General features: G+C 45.1%; 2 protein-coding genes across 4 annotated transcripts in view; one reads left to right on the top strand and one right to left on the bottom strand.

The window, feature by feature from the left end:
* The window catches only part of ndufv3 (NADH:ubiquinone oxidoreductase subunit V3), a 32,121-nt gene extending 17,357 nt beyond the window's left edge, over positions 1-14,764 (top strand). Inside the window, exons 3-5 of one of the 3 annotated variants that reach the window (XM_061692089.1) lie at positions 4,420-5,496; positions 9,454-9,507; positions 14,481-14,764. In XM_061692089.1, coding sequence (XP_061548073.1) covers positions 4,420-5,496; positions 9,454-9,507; positions 14,481-14,650 — 1,301 coding nt within the window. In that variant the 3' untranslated portion in view covers positions 14,651-14,764. Of the gene's footprint in view, positions 1-4,416; positions 5,497-9,453; positions 9,508-14,480 lie in introns of all 3 variants that reach the window. The other 2 variants (XM_061692088.1, XM_061692090.1) reach the window with 2 other exon arrangements.
* Positions 14,765-14,933: 169 nt separating this feature from the next.
* The window catches only part of tmprss3a (transmembrane serine protease 3a), a 125,863-nt gene continuing 123,543 nt past the window's right edge, over positions 14,934-17,253 (bottom strand). Inside the window, exon 12 of the mRNA XM_061692100.1 lies at positions 14,934-15,335. Within this exon, the coding sequence (XP_061548084.1) occupies positions 15,249-15,335 (87 nt within the window). The 3' untranslated portion in view covers positions 14,934-15,248. The remainder of the gene's footprint in view (positions 15,336-17,253) is intronic.

The raw sequence follows: 17,253 nt of genomic DNA, 5'->3' as shown, positions 1-17,253 counted from the left end.
CTAGAGTGCTTTACAGAGGGTAACATTCACCCATTCGCGCACTTACTGTATTCATACACCCAATGGGCAGCTGCTGCCAAGCAAGGTGCTGCAAGGTCCACTGGGAGCAATTTACGGTTCAGTGTCTTGCCTAAGGACACTTCGACAGCTGACAGTCGTCAACCCTTCGGTTATTGGACGACCTGCTCTACCAACTGAGCCACAGCCGCCCAGTCTGCTTGTCTTCAGTAAACAGTTTGTAGGTTCTCAGAAGAGGCTTCCATCTAGGACAACAGCCGTTTAGACCAATTTGATGAGTATGCAGCATCGGCTCTGAACACAAACAGGCTAAAGGGCAAACATTTTACCATTTTTTTTGTATATGTAAATTGTTTTTGTCTTCGCAGAGAGAAAATCTCTATATAAAACCAGTTTATCATCATTGTTCGGCCTTTGACGGTAACAGATTTTGTTGATGTATTGTCCCACAAATTATCACTGATAAATATCGTCAACATAATTTTTTAGACCAAATTAACCACTAACGTGAACAAATTAACCACTAACGTAAACAAAAAAAAAACAATGACTATTAAACATAAGATGGTCTTTGTCCATCTGCACCCTCAAAGCTTAAAGTCTGGAGTTAAAAGCACTTCATGTTCGTTTTCTTTCAAATCCATTGTGGTTGTGCTTAAGAGCCAAAAAGATGAATTGTGTCAGTGTTCCAATATTTATGCACCTGACTGTGCATGCATCCCGCGTCTGAGTTTACATGCTCTGGATAAGTTACAGTGCCGCCAGAAAGTATTCACACCTTTTCACTTTTTCAACATTTTGCTATGTTACAGACTTATTCTAAAGCTGAATTGAGTATAGTTGTTTTTGAAAAAAATCAGCATAAAATATCCCATAATGAAAAAGTAAAAACATTTTTTCAGAGAGTTGTGCAAATATTTTGAAAATTTCAACATTTAATCATAATAGGTACATATGTATTCACACCCTTGGCTTAATATTTTGTTGAAGCACCTATGGTAGCAATCACAGCCTCAAGTCTTCCTGGGTATGTCTCTACAAGCTTGGCACACCTGTTTTGGGGCATTTTCTCTCATCTCTGCAGATCCTCTCAAGGTTAGTCAGGTTGGATGGGCAGCATCAGTGGCAGCCATTTTTAGGTCTTTCCAGAGATGTTCAATTGGATTCAAGTCTGAGCTCTGGCTGGGCCACTCAAGAACATTAACAGGCCGCTCCTAAAGCCAGTCCTTTATCTTGGCTGTGGGCTTTGGGTCATTGTCGTGTTGGAAGGTGAATCAACCCCCTTAGTCTGAGTTCCAGAGCACTCTGGAGCAAGTTCTCTTGAATAATTTCTCTATATTTGGCACCTGTCATCTTAGCTTTTATGCGGACTAGTCGCCCGGTTACTGCAGCCGAAAAACAGCCCCGCTTTATGATGCTGGCACCACCATCCTTCACAGAAAGGATGGTGTTAGCCTGGTGATGAGCAGTGCCTCTTCTCCAGATATGACGCTTGCAATTCAGGCCATAAAGTTATATTTTGGTTTCATCAGACCAGAGAATTTGGTTTCTGCAGGTCTGAGAATCCTTAAGGTACCTTTTGGCAAACTCAATGTTCCTTTTTGTGAGAAGTGGCTTCCGTATGGCCACTCTACCATAAAGGCCTGATTGGTGGCACGCGTGAGCAATGGTTGACCTTCTGGATGGACCAATCCCCGCAAGGGAACACTGGAGCTCCGCCTTAGTGACCATAGGGTTATTGTTCACCTCTCTGACCAAGGCCCTTCCTCCCCCGGTTACTCAGCTTGGTCGGACGCCCAGATCTAGGACGTATCCTGGTGGTTCCAAACTTCTTCCATTTCCGAATAATCGAGGCCACAGTGCTTTTCTGGACCTTCAGTGCTGCTAAAATTCTTTTGTATCCTTCCCCAGATTTGTGCCGTGACACAATCCGGTCTCTGAGGTCTGCAGACAATTCCTTAGACTTTATTGCTTGGTTTGTGCTCTGATATGCACTGAAACTATGAGACCTCATATAGACCATTCCATTTCAAATGATGTTTAATAAACTGAATTTACCACAGGTGGACTTCATTCAAGTTGGAGAAGCATCTCAAGGGTGATTAGTGGAAATCAGATGCACCTGAGCTTGTCATAGCAAAGTGTGTGAATGCTTATGTACCCATGTTTGTATGTTTAAATTTGCTATAAATTTACACAAATGTCTGAATTTTTTTTTATTATATCCATCCATCCATTTTCTGAGCCGCTTCTCCTCACTAGGGTCGCAGGCGTGCTGGAGCCTATCCCAGCTGTCATTGGGCAGGAGGCGGGGTACACCCTGAACTGGTTGCCAGCCAATCGCAGAGCACATACAAACAAACAACCAGTCACAGTCACACCTACGGGCAATTTAGTGTCTCCAATTAATGCATGTTTTTGGGATGTGGGAGGAAACCGGAGTGCCCGGAGAAAACCCACGCAGACACAGGGAGAACATGCAAAGTCCACACAGGCGGGACAGGGGATTGAACCCGGGTCCTCAGATCTGTGAGGCTGACGCTCTAAGCAGTCGGCCACCGTGCCGCCTATGAGGAACATCTAAATCTACATATTTCAGTTAAAAGCTTGATTGAGACATGTAAATCAATCTTTCCACGAAAAATGGCCTTTTGTTAGCGCAATACATGTCATTGTGTCTTTTAAAAAAAAAAAAGAAAAAACTGTTGTTTGAGGTCTGAACTGCGTTGCTGTGCCGTTTTGCACTCTGAAGCAAAATATGCCGAGTGGTGAGTACCGGAGCAGCTAATTGTTAAAAGCACTAACTAAGTTATAAAATGTTTAATTGGTCATTTAGATGCACTGTAAAGACTGTACAACCACACGATACTTCGCAATATTTATATCCCCCCCACCCCCTGGCCCCAGGATTCATTGGTTGAAACATGCATAAGCTGAGAAGCTAGAAGTCATGCTTCTTTTTTTTCTAAAAAGAAAAATCAAGCACTAGACAATCTAATCTATTCTAATATTGAAATAGTAGTACCCACTTTGGGGTAACAGACAGGCTGCATAGTCTGCTTGTTATTGAAGAAAAATCATATTTCTAAAATGACATTCCAGAAAGAGTACCAGTATGCAGAACAATCGTTTGTGCTTAACCTGTGGTGTGTGAATTCAGATATCGGAAGAGGTTTAACTTGGAAAAGAGTTCCTTTAGGTTCCACCACAAAAGAAAACCGAACATAATGGGAGATTCTCAGACTGAGGATCCTCCAGCAGGAGAACACCAATATACTAGAACTGTAGCTCATCACCAAAACTGAGACACTGGAGGAGGTCTCCATCTCTTGACTGTGTTGCAACTGATAGGGTCTCAACATGTGGCAGTGGCACAGAGAGCTTTTCCTTACTCAGAGACTATTATATATATATATATATATAAAAGAAAACGTAAGTCTGTAACAGTAAATGTGGAAAAAGTGAAGGGGTGTGAATACTTTCTGGTGTCACTGTATAGCACAGGGCAATGAGGTCCATCACCAACTTTGAGTCAACTTTAAATCCCCCACCCATTACTTTGGATTTTATGAGCCTGTTGGATGGTCCCCTTTATCTCCACTTCAATGAAAATATGAGTATATTGTTGTATGATTTAGAAAAAGGGTTGAAATGTCATGATTTGGTGTCATTGGTTGCTTTTAATACATTGTTGGATACACATCCTTTTGTAGATCTGCCTCATTTTTGCGGGTTTATGATCGTTTTGCCAGAAATATGGAAAACTGAAATTGTTGAATATATGTTTTCCAGTATGTCTGTGTGGATTGTCTGTATTTTTTATTATTATTATTTTTTTTAACTGTTTTGCTGTCAGTTTTGGCCAGGACATGCTTCAAAAATAAATTTTAAATCTTTTGTCTGGTTAAATAAAAGTTACATTTATACATTACATTTGGGGGAAAAAGCTTGCTGGTTTTAATAATTCTCATCTATAATACTGAAAAAGCCCAAGATATGTTGCATTGTCACTTGCTAGTAAACACGGTGTTATTTCTTTGTGCGTTTTGACCAGTTTTTATATTGTACTGTATTTTTAACTACACACTGAATAAAAACATGCTAGACATAAGTTCATTCTGATGCTGGAAAGCATTAATTCTATTTCCATTAATTTCAATGGGAAACGTTGCTTTCCATCCATCCATTCTCAACACCGCTTCTCCTGTTCAGGGGCGCAGGGCGCTGGAGCCTATCCCAGGTGACCTTGGCCGAAAGGCGAACTACACCCTGAACTGGTCACCAGTCAGTCGCAGGGCATAGGAAACGCTGCTTTGGTTAACAAAAGTTTCAGTTTGCAAACAGAGGTTCATTATTTTGTTTTTATTTAATATTTAACAACTGTTGTACTTTGCTCAGCAGGAAATGATCCAGATGAGAGAGCAACCCTGCTAACATACAAGACAGCAGTTTCCTTCCCAATGAGGGTTTTGAACCATGGAGCTTTTCCGACACAGCCTCGGGATATTGCAGCATCATTGTCCATTACCCCTGCAGGCAGAGTGATGGATGTCATTGCTAATATTGAAAAAGCACCTACTACGCAGGAAGCCTTTTCAGATTCAACACCTCCCTTAGGTACTGCTGTGATTATCACAAATACACGTATCCCTGTGTCAGATAAGGCTTTCTCTCCAGCTACAGCCCCAAGCTATGTAGCCACAAACAAGACACCATATTCTGAACCAGGTGATCAACCAAGTGCTGAAAGCACTTCATCTTCCAGTGACTCTTCTGATTCTGACTCTGAAGACGATAAGATTGAAACTTGGACCTCTGTGCAAGAGGTACCAGAATTCCCACAGAATACACAAGCAAAGTTCTTACAAGTCTCATGTAAAGAGAACGGACATTCTAATGAAGCTAACAATGAGGTTTTACCAGAACATGAGGATACTCATGCCTCTGCTGCCTTGCCAGCAGAAGTTGCACATGCAGAAGCATCTAAAAATACCAGGGAGGTTAAAAATGTTAGTGGTGTCAAAGACCGAATGGACTCTACCCCACAATTCCAGCATGTGTCAGAAGATGTATCACAGATTAGAGAGACTGAAATACAAGATGAAGCAGGTTCTCCTTTAGAATTAATTGTGTGCGTAACATCTCCCACTGTCCCTGTTGGTGTTGAAAATACTGCAATTAAAGCTGTGACAAAGGTTTCATCTCCAGAACAGGACACAACTGATGCCTTTCTAGAAGTCACAGAGCCTGTGTATGCTGAGGTGTCTGCAAATACAATACCCCTGCTTGTAGAGGATGATTCTGTCCTTCAAGGAACTGTAGAAGCCCTTCCCAGAATTGTTGCATTGCCAGTGGATGATACTGCCCCCTCTGGAGCAATTACTGATGTTGCAACCATGGTCTCCACCTCAACGCAGAGTGCCATTGAGCTGTTGGACCCTTGGAAGGGAGGACAACAGACAGAGACTCCACCTGAAGGTATACATCGCAGCGTCCAATCAAATTATTCTGTAACCATTCTTCTCTGTGGATCTTTCTACCCTTGAAGATGACCATATTAGTATTTATTTATGTCAACATTTTCAGGATATTGGAAATGAGTTTGAGGTCTTTGGGTGATAGTTGTTCTAGTTTTGGCATTTATACACCACCACTTCTTCTTCTTTTCCTTTCGACTTGTCCCTTTAGGGGTCGCCACAGGGCGCCATCCTTTTCCATGTAAGCCTATCTCCCACATCCTCCTCTCGAACACCAACTGCCCTCATGTCTTCCCTCACGACAGCCATCAACCTTCTCCTTGGTCTTCCTCTAGCTCTCTTGCCTGGCAGCTCCCTCCTCATCATCCTTCTACCAATATACTCACTATTTCTCCTCGGGACGTGCCCAAACCATCCAAGTATGCTCTCTCTAACTTTGTCTCCAAAACATCGAACCTTGGCTGTCCCTCTGATGAGCTAATTTCTAATTTTATCCAACCTGGTCACTCCGAGAGCGAACCTCAACATCTTCATTTCCACCACCTCCAACTCTGCTTCCTGTTGTCTCTTCAGTGCCACTGTCTCTAATCCGTACATCATGGCTGGCCTCACCACTGATTTATAAACTTTGCCCTTCCTCCGAGCAGAGACTCTTCTCTCACGTAACACACCTCACACCTTCCTCCACCCGTTCCAACCTGCTTGGACCCGTTTCTTCACTTCCTGACCACACTCACCATTGCTCTGGACGGTTGACCCCAAGTATCTAAAGTCCTCCACCCTTGCTATCTCTTCTCCCTGTAGCCTCACTCTTCCCCCACCACCCCTCTCATTCATGCAAATATATTCTGTTTTACTTCGGCTAATCTTCATTCCAGTGCATGTCTCCATCTTTCTAACTGTTCCTCCACCTGCTCCCTGCTTTCACTGCAGCTCACAATGTCATCTGCAAACATCATGGTCCACGGGGATTCCAGGCTAACCTCATCTGTCAGCCTATCCATCACCACTGTAAACAGGAAGGGGCTCAGGCCTGATCCCTGATGCAGTCCCACCTCCACCTTAAATTTGTCTGTCATACCTACAGCACACCTCACCGCTGTTCTGCTGCCCTCGTACATGTCCTGTATTATTCTCTGCCACTCCAGACTTCCGCATGCAGTACCACAGTTCCCCTCTGGGTACTCTGTCATAGGCTTTCTCTAGATCTACAAAGACACAATGTAGCGCCTTCTGACCTTCTCTGTAATTTTCCATCAACATTCTCAAGGCAAATAGTGCATCTGTGGTACTCTTTCTAGGCATGAAACCATACTGTTGCTTGCAAATACTCACTTCTATCCTGAGTATTCCCTCCGCTACTCTTTCCCATTGTGGCTCATCAACCTTATTCCTCTATAGTTCCCACAGATCTGCACATCACCCTTGTTCTTAAAAATGGGCACCAGCACACTTTTCCTCCATTCCTCAGGCATCTTCTCATGCGCTAGAATTCTATTGAACAAGCTGGTCAAAAACTCCACACCCACCTCTCCTAGATGCTTCCATACCTCCACAGGAATGTCATCAGGACCAACTGCCTTTCCAATTTTCATCCTCTTTAATGCCTTTCTAACTTCCGCCTTACTAATCATTGCCACTTCCTGGTCCACCACACTTGCCTCTTCTACTCTCCCTTCTCTCTCATTTTCCTCATTCCTCAACTCCTCGAAGTATTCTTTCCATCTAGCTAGCACACTGCTGGCACCAGTCAACATATTTCCATCTCTATCCTAAAACACCCTAACCTGCTGCACACCCTTCCCATCTCTATCCCTCTGTCTGGCCAGCCTGTATAGATCCTTTTCTCCTTCTTTAGTGCTCAACCTGCCATACATGTCATCATATGCCTCTTGTTTGGCCTTTGCCACCTCTACCTTTGCTCTGTGTCGCATCCCAATGTATTCCTTTCGCCTCTCATCGGTCCTCTCAGTGTCCCACTTCTTCTTAGCTAACCTTTTTCCTTGTATGATTTCCTGTACTGTGAGGTTCCACATCCAAGTCTCCTTCTCTCCTTTCCTGCCAGAAGATACACCAAGTACACTCCTGACTGCCTCTCTGATCACCTTGGCTGCACAGGTCCAGTCTTCTGGAAGCTCCTCCTGTCCACCGAGAGCCTGTCTCCCCTCTTCCCGAAAAGATGCACAACACTCGTCCTGTCTCCGCTTCTCTGCTCTGCCTTTGTCTTCCTTATCTTCCTCCCCACCACCAGAGTCATCTTACACACCACCACCCTATGCTGTCTAGCCACACTCTCCCCTACCACTACCTTACAGTCGGTACCCTCCTTCAGATTACATCGTCTGCACAAGATGTAATCCACCTGCGTGCTTCTACCTCCACTCTTGTAGGTCACCCTATGTTTGGGAAAAAAGTGTTCTCTACAGCCATTTGCATCCTTTTTGCAAAATCTACCACCATCTGTCCCTCCAAGTTCCTTTCTTGGATGCCGTACTTACCCATCACTTCTTCATCACCCCTATTTCCTTCACTAACATGTCCATGTCCATGCTCAGAACTACGTCGTCTAGCTCCTTCCAGAATCTCTCTTTCTCTTTCCCCTCTTGGTCACATCCTACCTGTGGGACAGGCCTTACTGCCTTTCCACCTGGTCTCCTGGACAGCAATATATCAACCTTTCTCCTAATCATCATGTCAGCCAACGTCTGAGATTTTCCTGTCATTGTCCCAACATTCAATTCGAGGCTCTTTGCTTTCCTCCTCTCTTTCTGCCGAAGAACCCGCTTTCCACCTCTTCTTCGACTTCGACCCACAGTAGCTGTATTTCCAACGACGGCTTGAAGGTTGACGACGCCGGTGGCGGACGTTGTTAACCCGGGCCACGATCGATCCGGTATGGAATTCTTTGGGTGAACGCTTATATTTCTTTGGCGAAGTTTTAAGCCGGATGCCCTTCCTGACGCAACCCTCTGTATTTATCCGGGTTTGGGACCGGCCTACAGTTTGCACTGACTTGTGCCCCCTATAGGGCTGCATTTTTATACACCACCACAATGGCTTTTAAAATATCATTGTACAATTGAAGTGTGGAATTCCAGCTTTAATTTAAAGTTTAACATATGGCATTTACAAATTAAAGTGGCATTACAGTTATTTTATGAACAGTAGCGAGATTTGCAGGAAGACACTTACTGTACATACGGTTAAAAGCAGAAGTTTACATACACTGTATAAAAGGACGTTTTGTTTTTTTTACGTGAAATCAGACTATTCGTTTCCAACATTTCTTTTTGCTAAATGTCAGAATGAGTGGACTTTTGTAGATGCATTTTCATTACTTTTCGGAGTCAGAAGTTAACATACAGTAAAATGACTAAGCCTTTAAAGGTTCCATACCATCAGAATCCAATTCCTGGTTTGGAGCGAGTGAGCCAGTGGAGTGACTGAGCAGCCACCTCAAGCCATGCAATACACTTTAGAAAATCATACATGTGTTTTACAACAATAATTAACTATACAGTATTTTTAAACTTGAATGTCACTGTCGCCAAAATGTGTGCGACAGATGAACGCCGTGAGCCGGTGACATATTAATTGAATGGGTCCTGCTTCTAAAAATATCCTCCTTTTTCTTCACCCACGTGACACGTCCCCTCCTCTGTGGGGTTGTGACTTTTGACTAGTGGGTAAACACTCCAACGCATAGTGAATTCTGCTTCACAATGATAGTGTGAGAACCCCCCCCCCCCATCCCCACTCAACATCCATTAAAATGAAGATGAGGTTGGTATGCATTAGGGGTGCATTGATCAGTTTTTATGCTGCCAATTCTCATAGCGATTATCCATGAGTGAGATCTGCCGATACTGAGTATATGGATTAGCTGTAAAAAAAAAATATTGATGGTGAGTGCAATTGGTTATATGATCTGACATGTTTTTCTGGGTTTGCTTTGCAGCTGCTGCGTGCCTGGGCAGTGTGAAATGGGGAGGGGACGCTACTCAAGGGCTGGGTGATTATGAAACAAAATAATCATGATTACTTTGATTGCTCTGCTATTGCTTTAACGCGATTATTCATTTCAAAACTTGGTATTTGTTCAACTACCAAAAGTCAACTTAAAATATAACTTAAAAGAACAAGACAAATAAATTAGTACCAAGTAAAATAATAACAATTTTAAAAAACATCCATTCATCCATTCATTTTATACCGGTTATCTGAGGTCGGGTTGCGGGGGCAGTAGCCTTTAGCAGGGACGCCCAGACTTTCCTCTCCCCAGCCACTTAATCCATCTCTTCCGGGGGGATCCCAAGGCATTCCCAGGCCAGCTGAAAGTCGTAGTAACTCCAGCCTGTCCTGGGTCATCCCCGGGGTCTCCTCCCGGTGGGACGTGCCCGGAACACCTCACCAGGGAGGCGTCCGGGAGGCATCCGAATCAGATCCCCCAGCCACCCCAGCTGGCTCCTCTCGATGTGGCGGAGCAGCTGCTCTATGAGATCCTCCCGGATGACCGAGCTTCTCACCCTATCTCTAAGGAAGAGCCCGGACACCCTGCGGAGGAAACTCATTTCGGCCGCTTGCATCCGGGATCTTGTTCTTTCGGTCACGACCCACAGCTCGTGACCATAGGTGAGGGTAGGAACGTAGATCGACCGGTGAATTGAGAGGTTCGCCTTTCGGCTTAGATACAAAGTCCACATCACTGCAGACGCTGCACCGATCCGCCTGTTGATCTCCCGTTTCATTCTTCTCTCACCCGTGAACAAGACCCCAAGATACTTGAACCCCTCTACTTGGGGCAGGATCTCATCCCCGACCTGGAGAGGGCACGCCACCCTTTTCCGACTGAGGACCATGGTCTCAGATTTGGAGGTGCTGATTCTCATCCCAGCCGCTTCACACTCGGCTGCGAACTGCTCCAATGAGAGTTGGAGGTCACGGCTTGATGAAGCCAACAGAACCACATCATCTGCAAAAAGATGAGATGTAGTACTGAGGCCACTTACCAGGGAGGCTGAGGACTGTGATCCCCCTGTAGTTGGAACACACCCCAGTCGGCCAATCCAGAGGGACTGTCCCCGATGTCCACGCAATGTTCCAGAGGTGTGTCAACCAGGACAGCCCCACAACATCCAGAGCCTTTAGGAACTCCGGGCAAATCTCATCCACCCCCCGGGGCCTTGCCACCGAGGAGCTTTTTAACCACCTCGGTGACCTCTAACCCCAGAGATAGGAGAGCCCGCCTCAGAGAACCCAGACTCTGCTTCCTCGTCCTTCTTCAGTTTGACGGCATCCCTCACCGTTGGTGTCCCACCAACGGGTTCGGGGATTGCCGCCACGACAGGCACCGACCACCTTACGGCCACAGCTCCGGTCGGCCGCCTCAGCAATGGAGGCGCGGAACACGGTCCACTCGGACTCGATGTCCCCCGCCTCCCCCGGAACATGAGCAATGTTCTGTCGGAGGTGGGAGTTCAAACTCCTTCTGACAGAGGATTCTGCCAGACGTTCCCAGCAGACCTTCACAATACGTTTGGGCCTGCCACGTCGGACCGGCATCTTCCCCCACCATCGAAGCCAACTCAACACCAGGTGGTGATCATTTGATAGCTCCGCCCCTCTCTACATCCAAGTGTCCAAGACATGCGGCTGCAAGTCCGATGACTACAAAGTTGATCATCGAACTGCGACTTAGGGTGTCCTGGTGCCAAGTGCACGTGTGGACACCCTTATGCTTGAACATGGTGTTCGTTATGGACAATCCGTGACGAGCACAGAAGTCCAGTAACAGAACACCGCTCGGGTTCTGATCGGAGGGGCCGTTCCTCCAATCACGCCCTTCCAGGTCTCACTGTCATTGCCCATGTGAGCATTGAAGTGCCCCAGCAGAACGATGGAGTCCCCAGCGGGAGCGCTCTCCACCTCCCCCTCCAAGGACTCCAAAAAGGGTGGGTACGCTGAACTGCTGTTTGGCGCATAGGCACAAACAATAGTCAGGACCCGTCCCCCCACCCGAAGGCGGAGGGAGGCTACCCTCTCGTCCACCGAGGTGAACCCCACTTATTGCCACCCGGCCCATGGGAAGGGGACCCACGTTACCCTTTTCAGGCTGTGCCCGGCCGGGCCCCGTGGGTGCAGGCCCGGCCAACAGGCGCTCACCCTCGAGCCCCACCTCCAGGCCTGGCTCCAGAGGGGGGCCACAGTGACCCGTGTCCGGGCAAGGGAAACCTCGATCCACTTATATTTCTCATCATAGGAGTCATTTAAAAAAACAAAAAAATAAATAGTTAGGCTAAAGTAACATGCCAATGCTTTAAGCCATGACTGTATTGTCTTATTATATTTGTCTAAAAAAATCTTCTCATTATTCTGGCATTCAGCAAATAGAAATAATTTGGTAATCAGAATTGACCTAAAACAGGAAAGGTTTAGTCTGATTTAATGTAACAGTCAGGAAAAAAAGCGTGTGTTTTTATTCAGTCAATGACTGTTTTATGCTGTTCCTGCTGTGTGCACCTTGGCCTCATAGGGGTGGTGCGGTGCGTGCATGGAGCTACACGTTTCCTGTAAGCAAAAAAAAAATTAAAAAAAGGGGAAAAAAAAGCTTGGAAGTCGTAATATGACTATAACTCGTTTTTCACATATTAGGAAGAATGTATGACCGTGAGTATTGTTAAATTAACTGTCTTTGTGTTACTACAGTGTTTGTGTGTGAATATTAAATATTTGAAAGTAAATTTCTTCCGTGATCAAATGCTAATATTAGCTAGCCCCTCACTAGGGTTTTCCATTGACTTTTAGCAATTAAGCTGGCAATTTCTAAAATGTGTTCTTGTATTTAAATACAAAATGAGGCTAATTGTTTTTATTGTGCACTTAGTTTTACAGTAAACTCCACCTGGGGTGTCAATAAACCGCTTAAACCATGCTCAAATATTGCCCAGTCCTGCACTACACAGCACACATTTTCTACAGGCTGCAGGTTTGTTTGTGATCAGTAATGAAAGGCATTGCTAAACGAGCACCGATCATGTTTTCCATGGAAAATGATCGGTGGCTGACGATGAGAGCATCGCTTTTATAAATGGTTAGCCCGGCCGCCGAGACATCGTCATTCGCCAATGGCCAATCAGAGCAAAGATTATTTACATGTTGAATATTAATGAGGAATCCAGGTGTCTCAACTGCCATGCATAAAACGACCAACCAAAACAGCTTGAAAAAGGACTTTCTGGACATTTTCAGCCCAATTTATCTTGCACACCTGATAAAAGGACAAGGATTATCAAAAAATAATAAAATCTGATGGCATGGAACCTTTAAACAATTTGGGAAAACCCAGAGGATCAGGTCATGTCTTTGGAAGCTTCTTTGCTTTGACAACATTTGAGTTCATTAGAGACTCACTTGTGTAGGGCTGCACGATTATGGCATAAATGATAATCACAAGCCCAAGATTTTGGAAACGCACCCAAAAAAATAATTGTCAATAATTAGATCATTTAAAGTAGCACCAAAACATGAGTCCGTTCACAATGGGCCTGAGAAAACACCTACTGCAGCGCTCATCAATTGTGTCCGGAAATATATTCTGGGGAGTTTGTTTGTTGTAATGGAGTCTACGGAGTACCCTGAACTGGAAAAGGGATGGATTTGGCCGATCCACTGCCTGCTCATCTTACCATGGTGAGAATTCTTTGTGTCTCTCGTGAAGGAATATTAGCTCAGTATTGAGATTTTTGATGTCGTAATTTTTATTCAAGGAAATGATCCTCACCGCTTCGTGCTAGCTTGAGGCGGAATGTAAACGCCAGCCAGAATGAATGATGCAAACTCACGCGGCGAGTAGAATGGCTTACAGTTCAAAAACAGCGACTCCAAATGCGGGCTGCAGTGCGCGCTGAGCTCCGTGACGTCCGTACACCATTTTTCGTTGATATCGAAGCATATCCCGCCGCCTTTTGTCTTCCCTGTTAACTCCGCGATGCGGTCTGCTCGGTGAAGACGAAAGCCCGGAAGCATGACGGCGCCATCGTGTACAGCGTCACAAAGCCAGGTCTCCGTAAAGCACATGGCCGCGGGACGTCCGAAGTCTTTACTGGACTTTCTCAGGAGATGAAGCTCGTCCATTTTGTTGGGTAGGGAGCGTACATTCGCGAGCTGGATGGACGGAAACGACAGTCTGTATCCTCTCTTGCGGAGTTTCACCTGGATGCCGGCTCGCTTCCCTCTGTGGCGTCGCCTCCGTTTCCACGCGCCGAAGACCGCGGTCGCCGCTCCGGATTTGCGAAAGTTGGTGAAAGAAAGTCCGGAGTAGCCTCCTTGATGGTTAGCGAGTCTCCCCTTGTGGAAGTGAGTCGTGTAAGGTATCCAAAGATGAACGAAAACACAAAAACAATACGAGAGAGCGCGTAACCGAGGAGACCACACTGGTAGGCGCCATCTTGTCTATCAACCATGTTCATGTTTTAACTTAACTGATTTCTATCCTCACCTTTTTTCGTAGGGTTATGAATTGAGATCCTAAATTGCAATGTTTTACTGTGCTTTATCTAATTTCCCTCACAGGATAAAGTATCTATCCGACCTTTCTGTCTGTCTGTCTTTCTAGCACCTCCACTCGGTGAATGACCTTCACCCCCTAACCCACCCTTCACATTACCCACAAATGTGCCCTTCATTCCTCCATCCCACAAGCACAAACTTGCTTTCCACGCAAGTAGGCTGTATCATCACACTTTACATTTGATCCTGCCGCCACAGGAAATGCCTCACCATTTTTTGTCAGGACGTGACGATGCAAATGATTTCTACGTTCGGACTCCAAAGACAAACCATCGTCTGTCATTTCACATATGCCTAGAAAAGGGATATCTTACTTGATTGCAGTCTGTTCTCAGAGAATTAAGACAAGCTCACAGGACTAGATACATTTGCAAAGATACTCTAACTCGTTTTTATGCACTTTGCTTTCCTCTACAGAAGCTGCAACCATGGCCCCCCCTGACCCTGAGGGGACGTTTGAGAACAGCACATACAGAAATTACCAACACCACAGCTACACCCCCTATACCTTTGTAGACATGGATGTAGAGATGGCAAAGTATCGTCTCCCTCAGCCCACCTCTGGAAGACACTCACCAAGACACTAGGAAAGCACAGCTGGATACATATGCCTACATATTTAAATGGTGTGGTCTTAGGATTTTGCTCTGCAAAAATAACAAACAAAAAATGTAAAATGCCTGATTAAAAGTTGTCTTCAATATACAACCACATGTATTCAACAAAATGTTTATGTTGGCAGTTTTTCCATCGACTGTTCTTTTGTTACAAAACATGAGGCCCCAATGGAGAAAACGCTACAAGCTAAATGCCGCTGCAAAGAAATGTTTTGTATTCAAGCAAGGATTGCATGTTCTTTTCGTTCAAACAGCTCATTGGCCTATGTCTCGTGTTTTCAGACAGTGGAATCGTTAGACCGCAAATAACCAGCGCCAAGGTCAATAATTTGGCTCATGCAATGCTACACAGTCCCCAAATAAAAATAAATGAAACCTTTGCGCTAGTTACTTCTGGGTGCTTCAGTTCAAGGTTATAATCGTTTTTGATTTTCCATGATGGTTAGTTTTTATTTCGTTATGACTTTCGTCTCCTCCACTCGGGGCAGGATCTCATCCCCGGCCCGGAGAGGGCACGCCACCCTTTTCCGACCGAGGACCACGGTCTCAGATTTGGAGGTGCTGATTCTCATCCCGGCCGCTTCACACTCTGCTGCGAACTGCTCCAGTGAGAGTTGCAGGTCACGGCTTGATGAAGCCAACAGAACCACATCATCTGCAAAAAGAAAAGATGCAGTACTGCAATTTACCGGTCGATCTACGTTCCTACCCTCACCTATGGTCACGAGCGGTGGGTCGTGACCGTAAGAAAAAGATCCCGGATACAAGCGGCCGAAATGAGTTTCCTCCGCCGGGTGTCTGGGCTCTCCCTTAGAGACAGGGTGAGAAGCTCGGTCATCCGGGAGGATCTCAAGTAGAGTCACTGCTCCTACACATCGAGAGGACCCAGATGAGGTGGCTGGGGTATCTGATTCAGATGCCTCCCCGGTGAGGTGTTCTGGGTACGTCGAGACCCCGCGACGACCCAGGACACGCTGGAGAGACTACGTCTTTCGGCAGGCCTGGGAAGGCCTCGGGATCCCCCCGGAAGAGCCAGATGAAGCGGCTGGGGAGAGGGAAGTCTGGGCATCCCTGCTAGAGCTACTGCCCCCGCGACCCAACCGCTGATAAGCGGTAGAAAATGGATTGATGGATGACTTTCGTCTCAAATTCAGTTTGTTTTTGTTTTGAGAGCAGGTTTGTTAGTTTTTTATTTTTATTTTATTTTTTAAAATACTTTTTAGTTTAGTTTTTTGTTTCAGTATTTTTTTCATACAGGGTATATGTAAAGTAAACACATATGTAAACACAAAATCTAATTTAAAAAATGTAATAACTTACAACCCCAATTCCAATGAAGTTGGGATGTTGTGTTAAACTTAAAAACAATACAATGATTTGCAAATTATTTTCAACCTATATTTCAGAATCAGAATCAAAACTGATTCTGATTCTGTGTTTTGGACACAAATTCCTTGTGTCCAAAACACACAAGGAATTTGTCTCCGGTAGTTGGAGCCGCTCTAGTACAACAGACAGTCAATTGACAGAACACTTTGGAGACATAAAGACATTGACCAAAAACAATTCTGCAAAAATGCAGAGTCCTCTCGCACTTAGAGCAGTTCGAATGACTAATATTGCAATAGTCCGGTGCAATGACCATTGTGCAAAGGGCGCAGAGACTTCAAGGAGTGGATGCGGTTTAAAGTGACGAGTAGTACGATCATCTGGGACAATGTCGGTTGTGCAAATGTTGCAGATACTCCTCAATCAGTGTGCAAATGGAGCAGATGGCATGAGTGGCCAGTATATGCAAATAGTGCAGCATGGTGAGACAACAACAGTGAGTGCACGAGTCATACATAATTGGCCCCACAGAAATGTGACAACATCAAAAAATTGCCAGCTTGTTGTAATGGAATTATAGGTTAGGTGTTTAAGAAGTTGAAGAAGAAGAACCGATATTTAATTGAATACACTAGATATTTAAGGTTCAAACTGATCAACTTTATTGTTTCTGGCAAATCATCATTAACTTAGAATTTTATGGCTGCAACAGGTTCCAAAAAAGCTGGGACAGGTGGCAAAAAAGACTGCGAAAGTTGAGGAATGCTCATCAAACGCCTGTTTGGAACATCCCACAGGTGAACAGGCTCATTGGGAACAGGTGGGTGCCATGATTGGGTAGAAAAGGAGCTTCCCTGAATTGCTCAGTCATTCAAAGATGGGGCGAGGTTCACCTCTTTGTGAACAAGTGCGTGAGAGAATAGTCGGAACAGTTTAAGGACAATGTTCCTCAACGTACAATTGCAAGCAGTTTAGGGATTTCATCATCTACGGTCCATAATATCATCAAAAGGTTCAGAAAATCTGGAGAAATCCCTGCATGTAAGCGGCAAGGCCGAAAACCGACATTGAACGCCCGTGACCTTCGATCCCTCAGTCGGCACTGCAACAAAAACCGACATCGATGTAGAAAGGATAGCACCGCGTGGGCTCAGGAACACTTCCGAAATCCAATGTCAGTAAATACAGTTCGGCACTAAATCCGTAAGTGCAACTTGAAACTCTACTATGCAAAGCAAAAGCCA

Source organism: Phycodurus eques, chromosome 12, assembly GCF_024500275.1.
Source record: "Phycodurus eques isolate BA_2022a chromosome 12, UOR_Pequ_1.1, whole genome shotgun sequence".
In the NCBI taxonomy this organism is placed as follows: Eukaryota; Metazoa; Chordata; class Actinopteri; order Syngnathiformes; family Syngnathidae; genus Phycodurus; species Phycodurus eques.
This window is presented reverse-complemented; position numbering and strand designations above follow the sequence as displayed.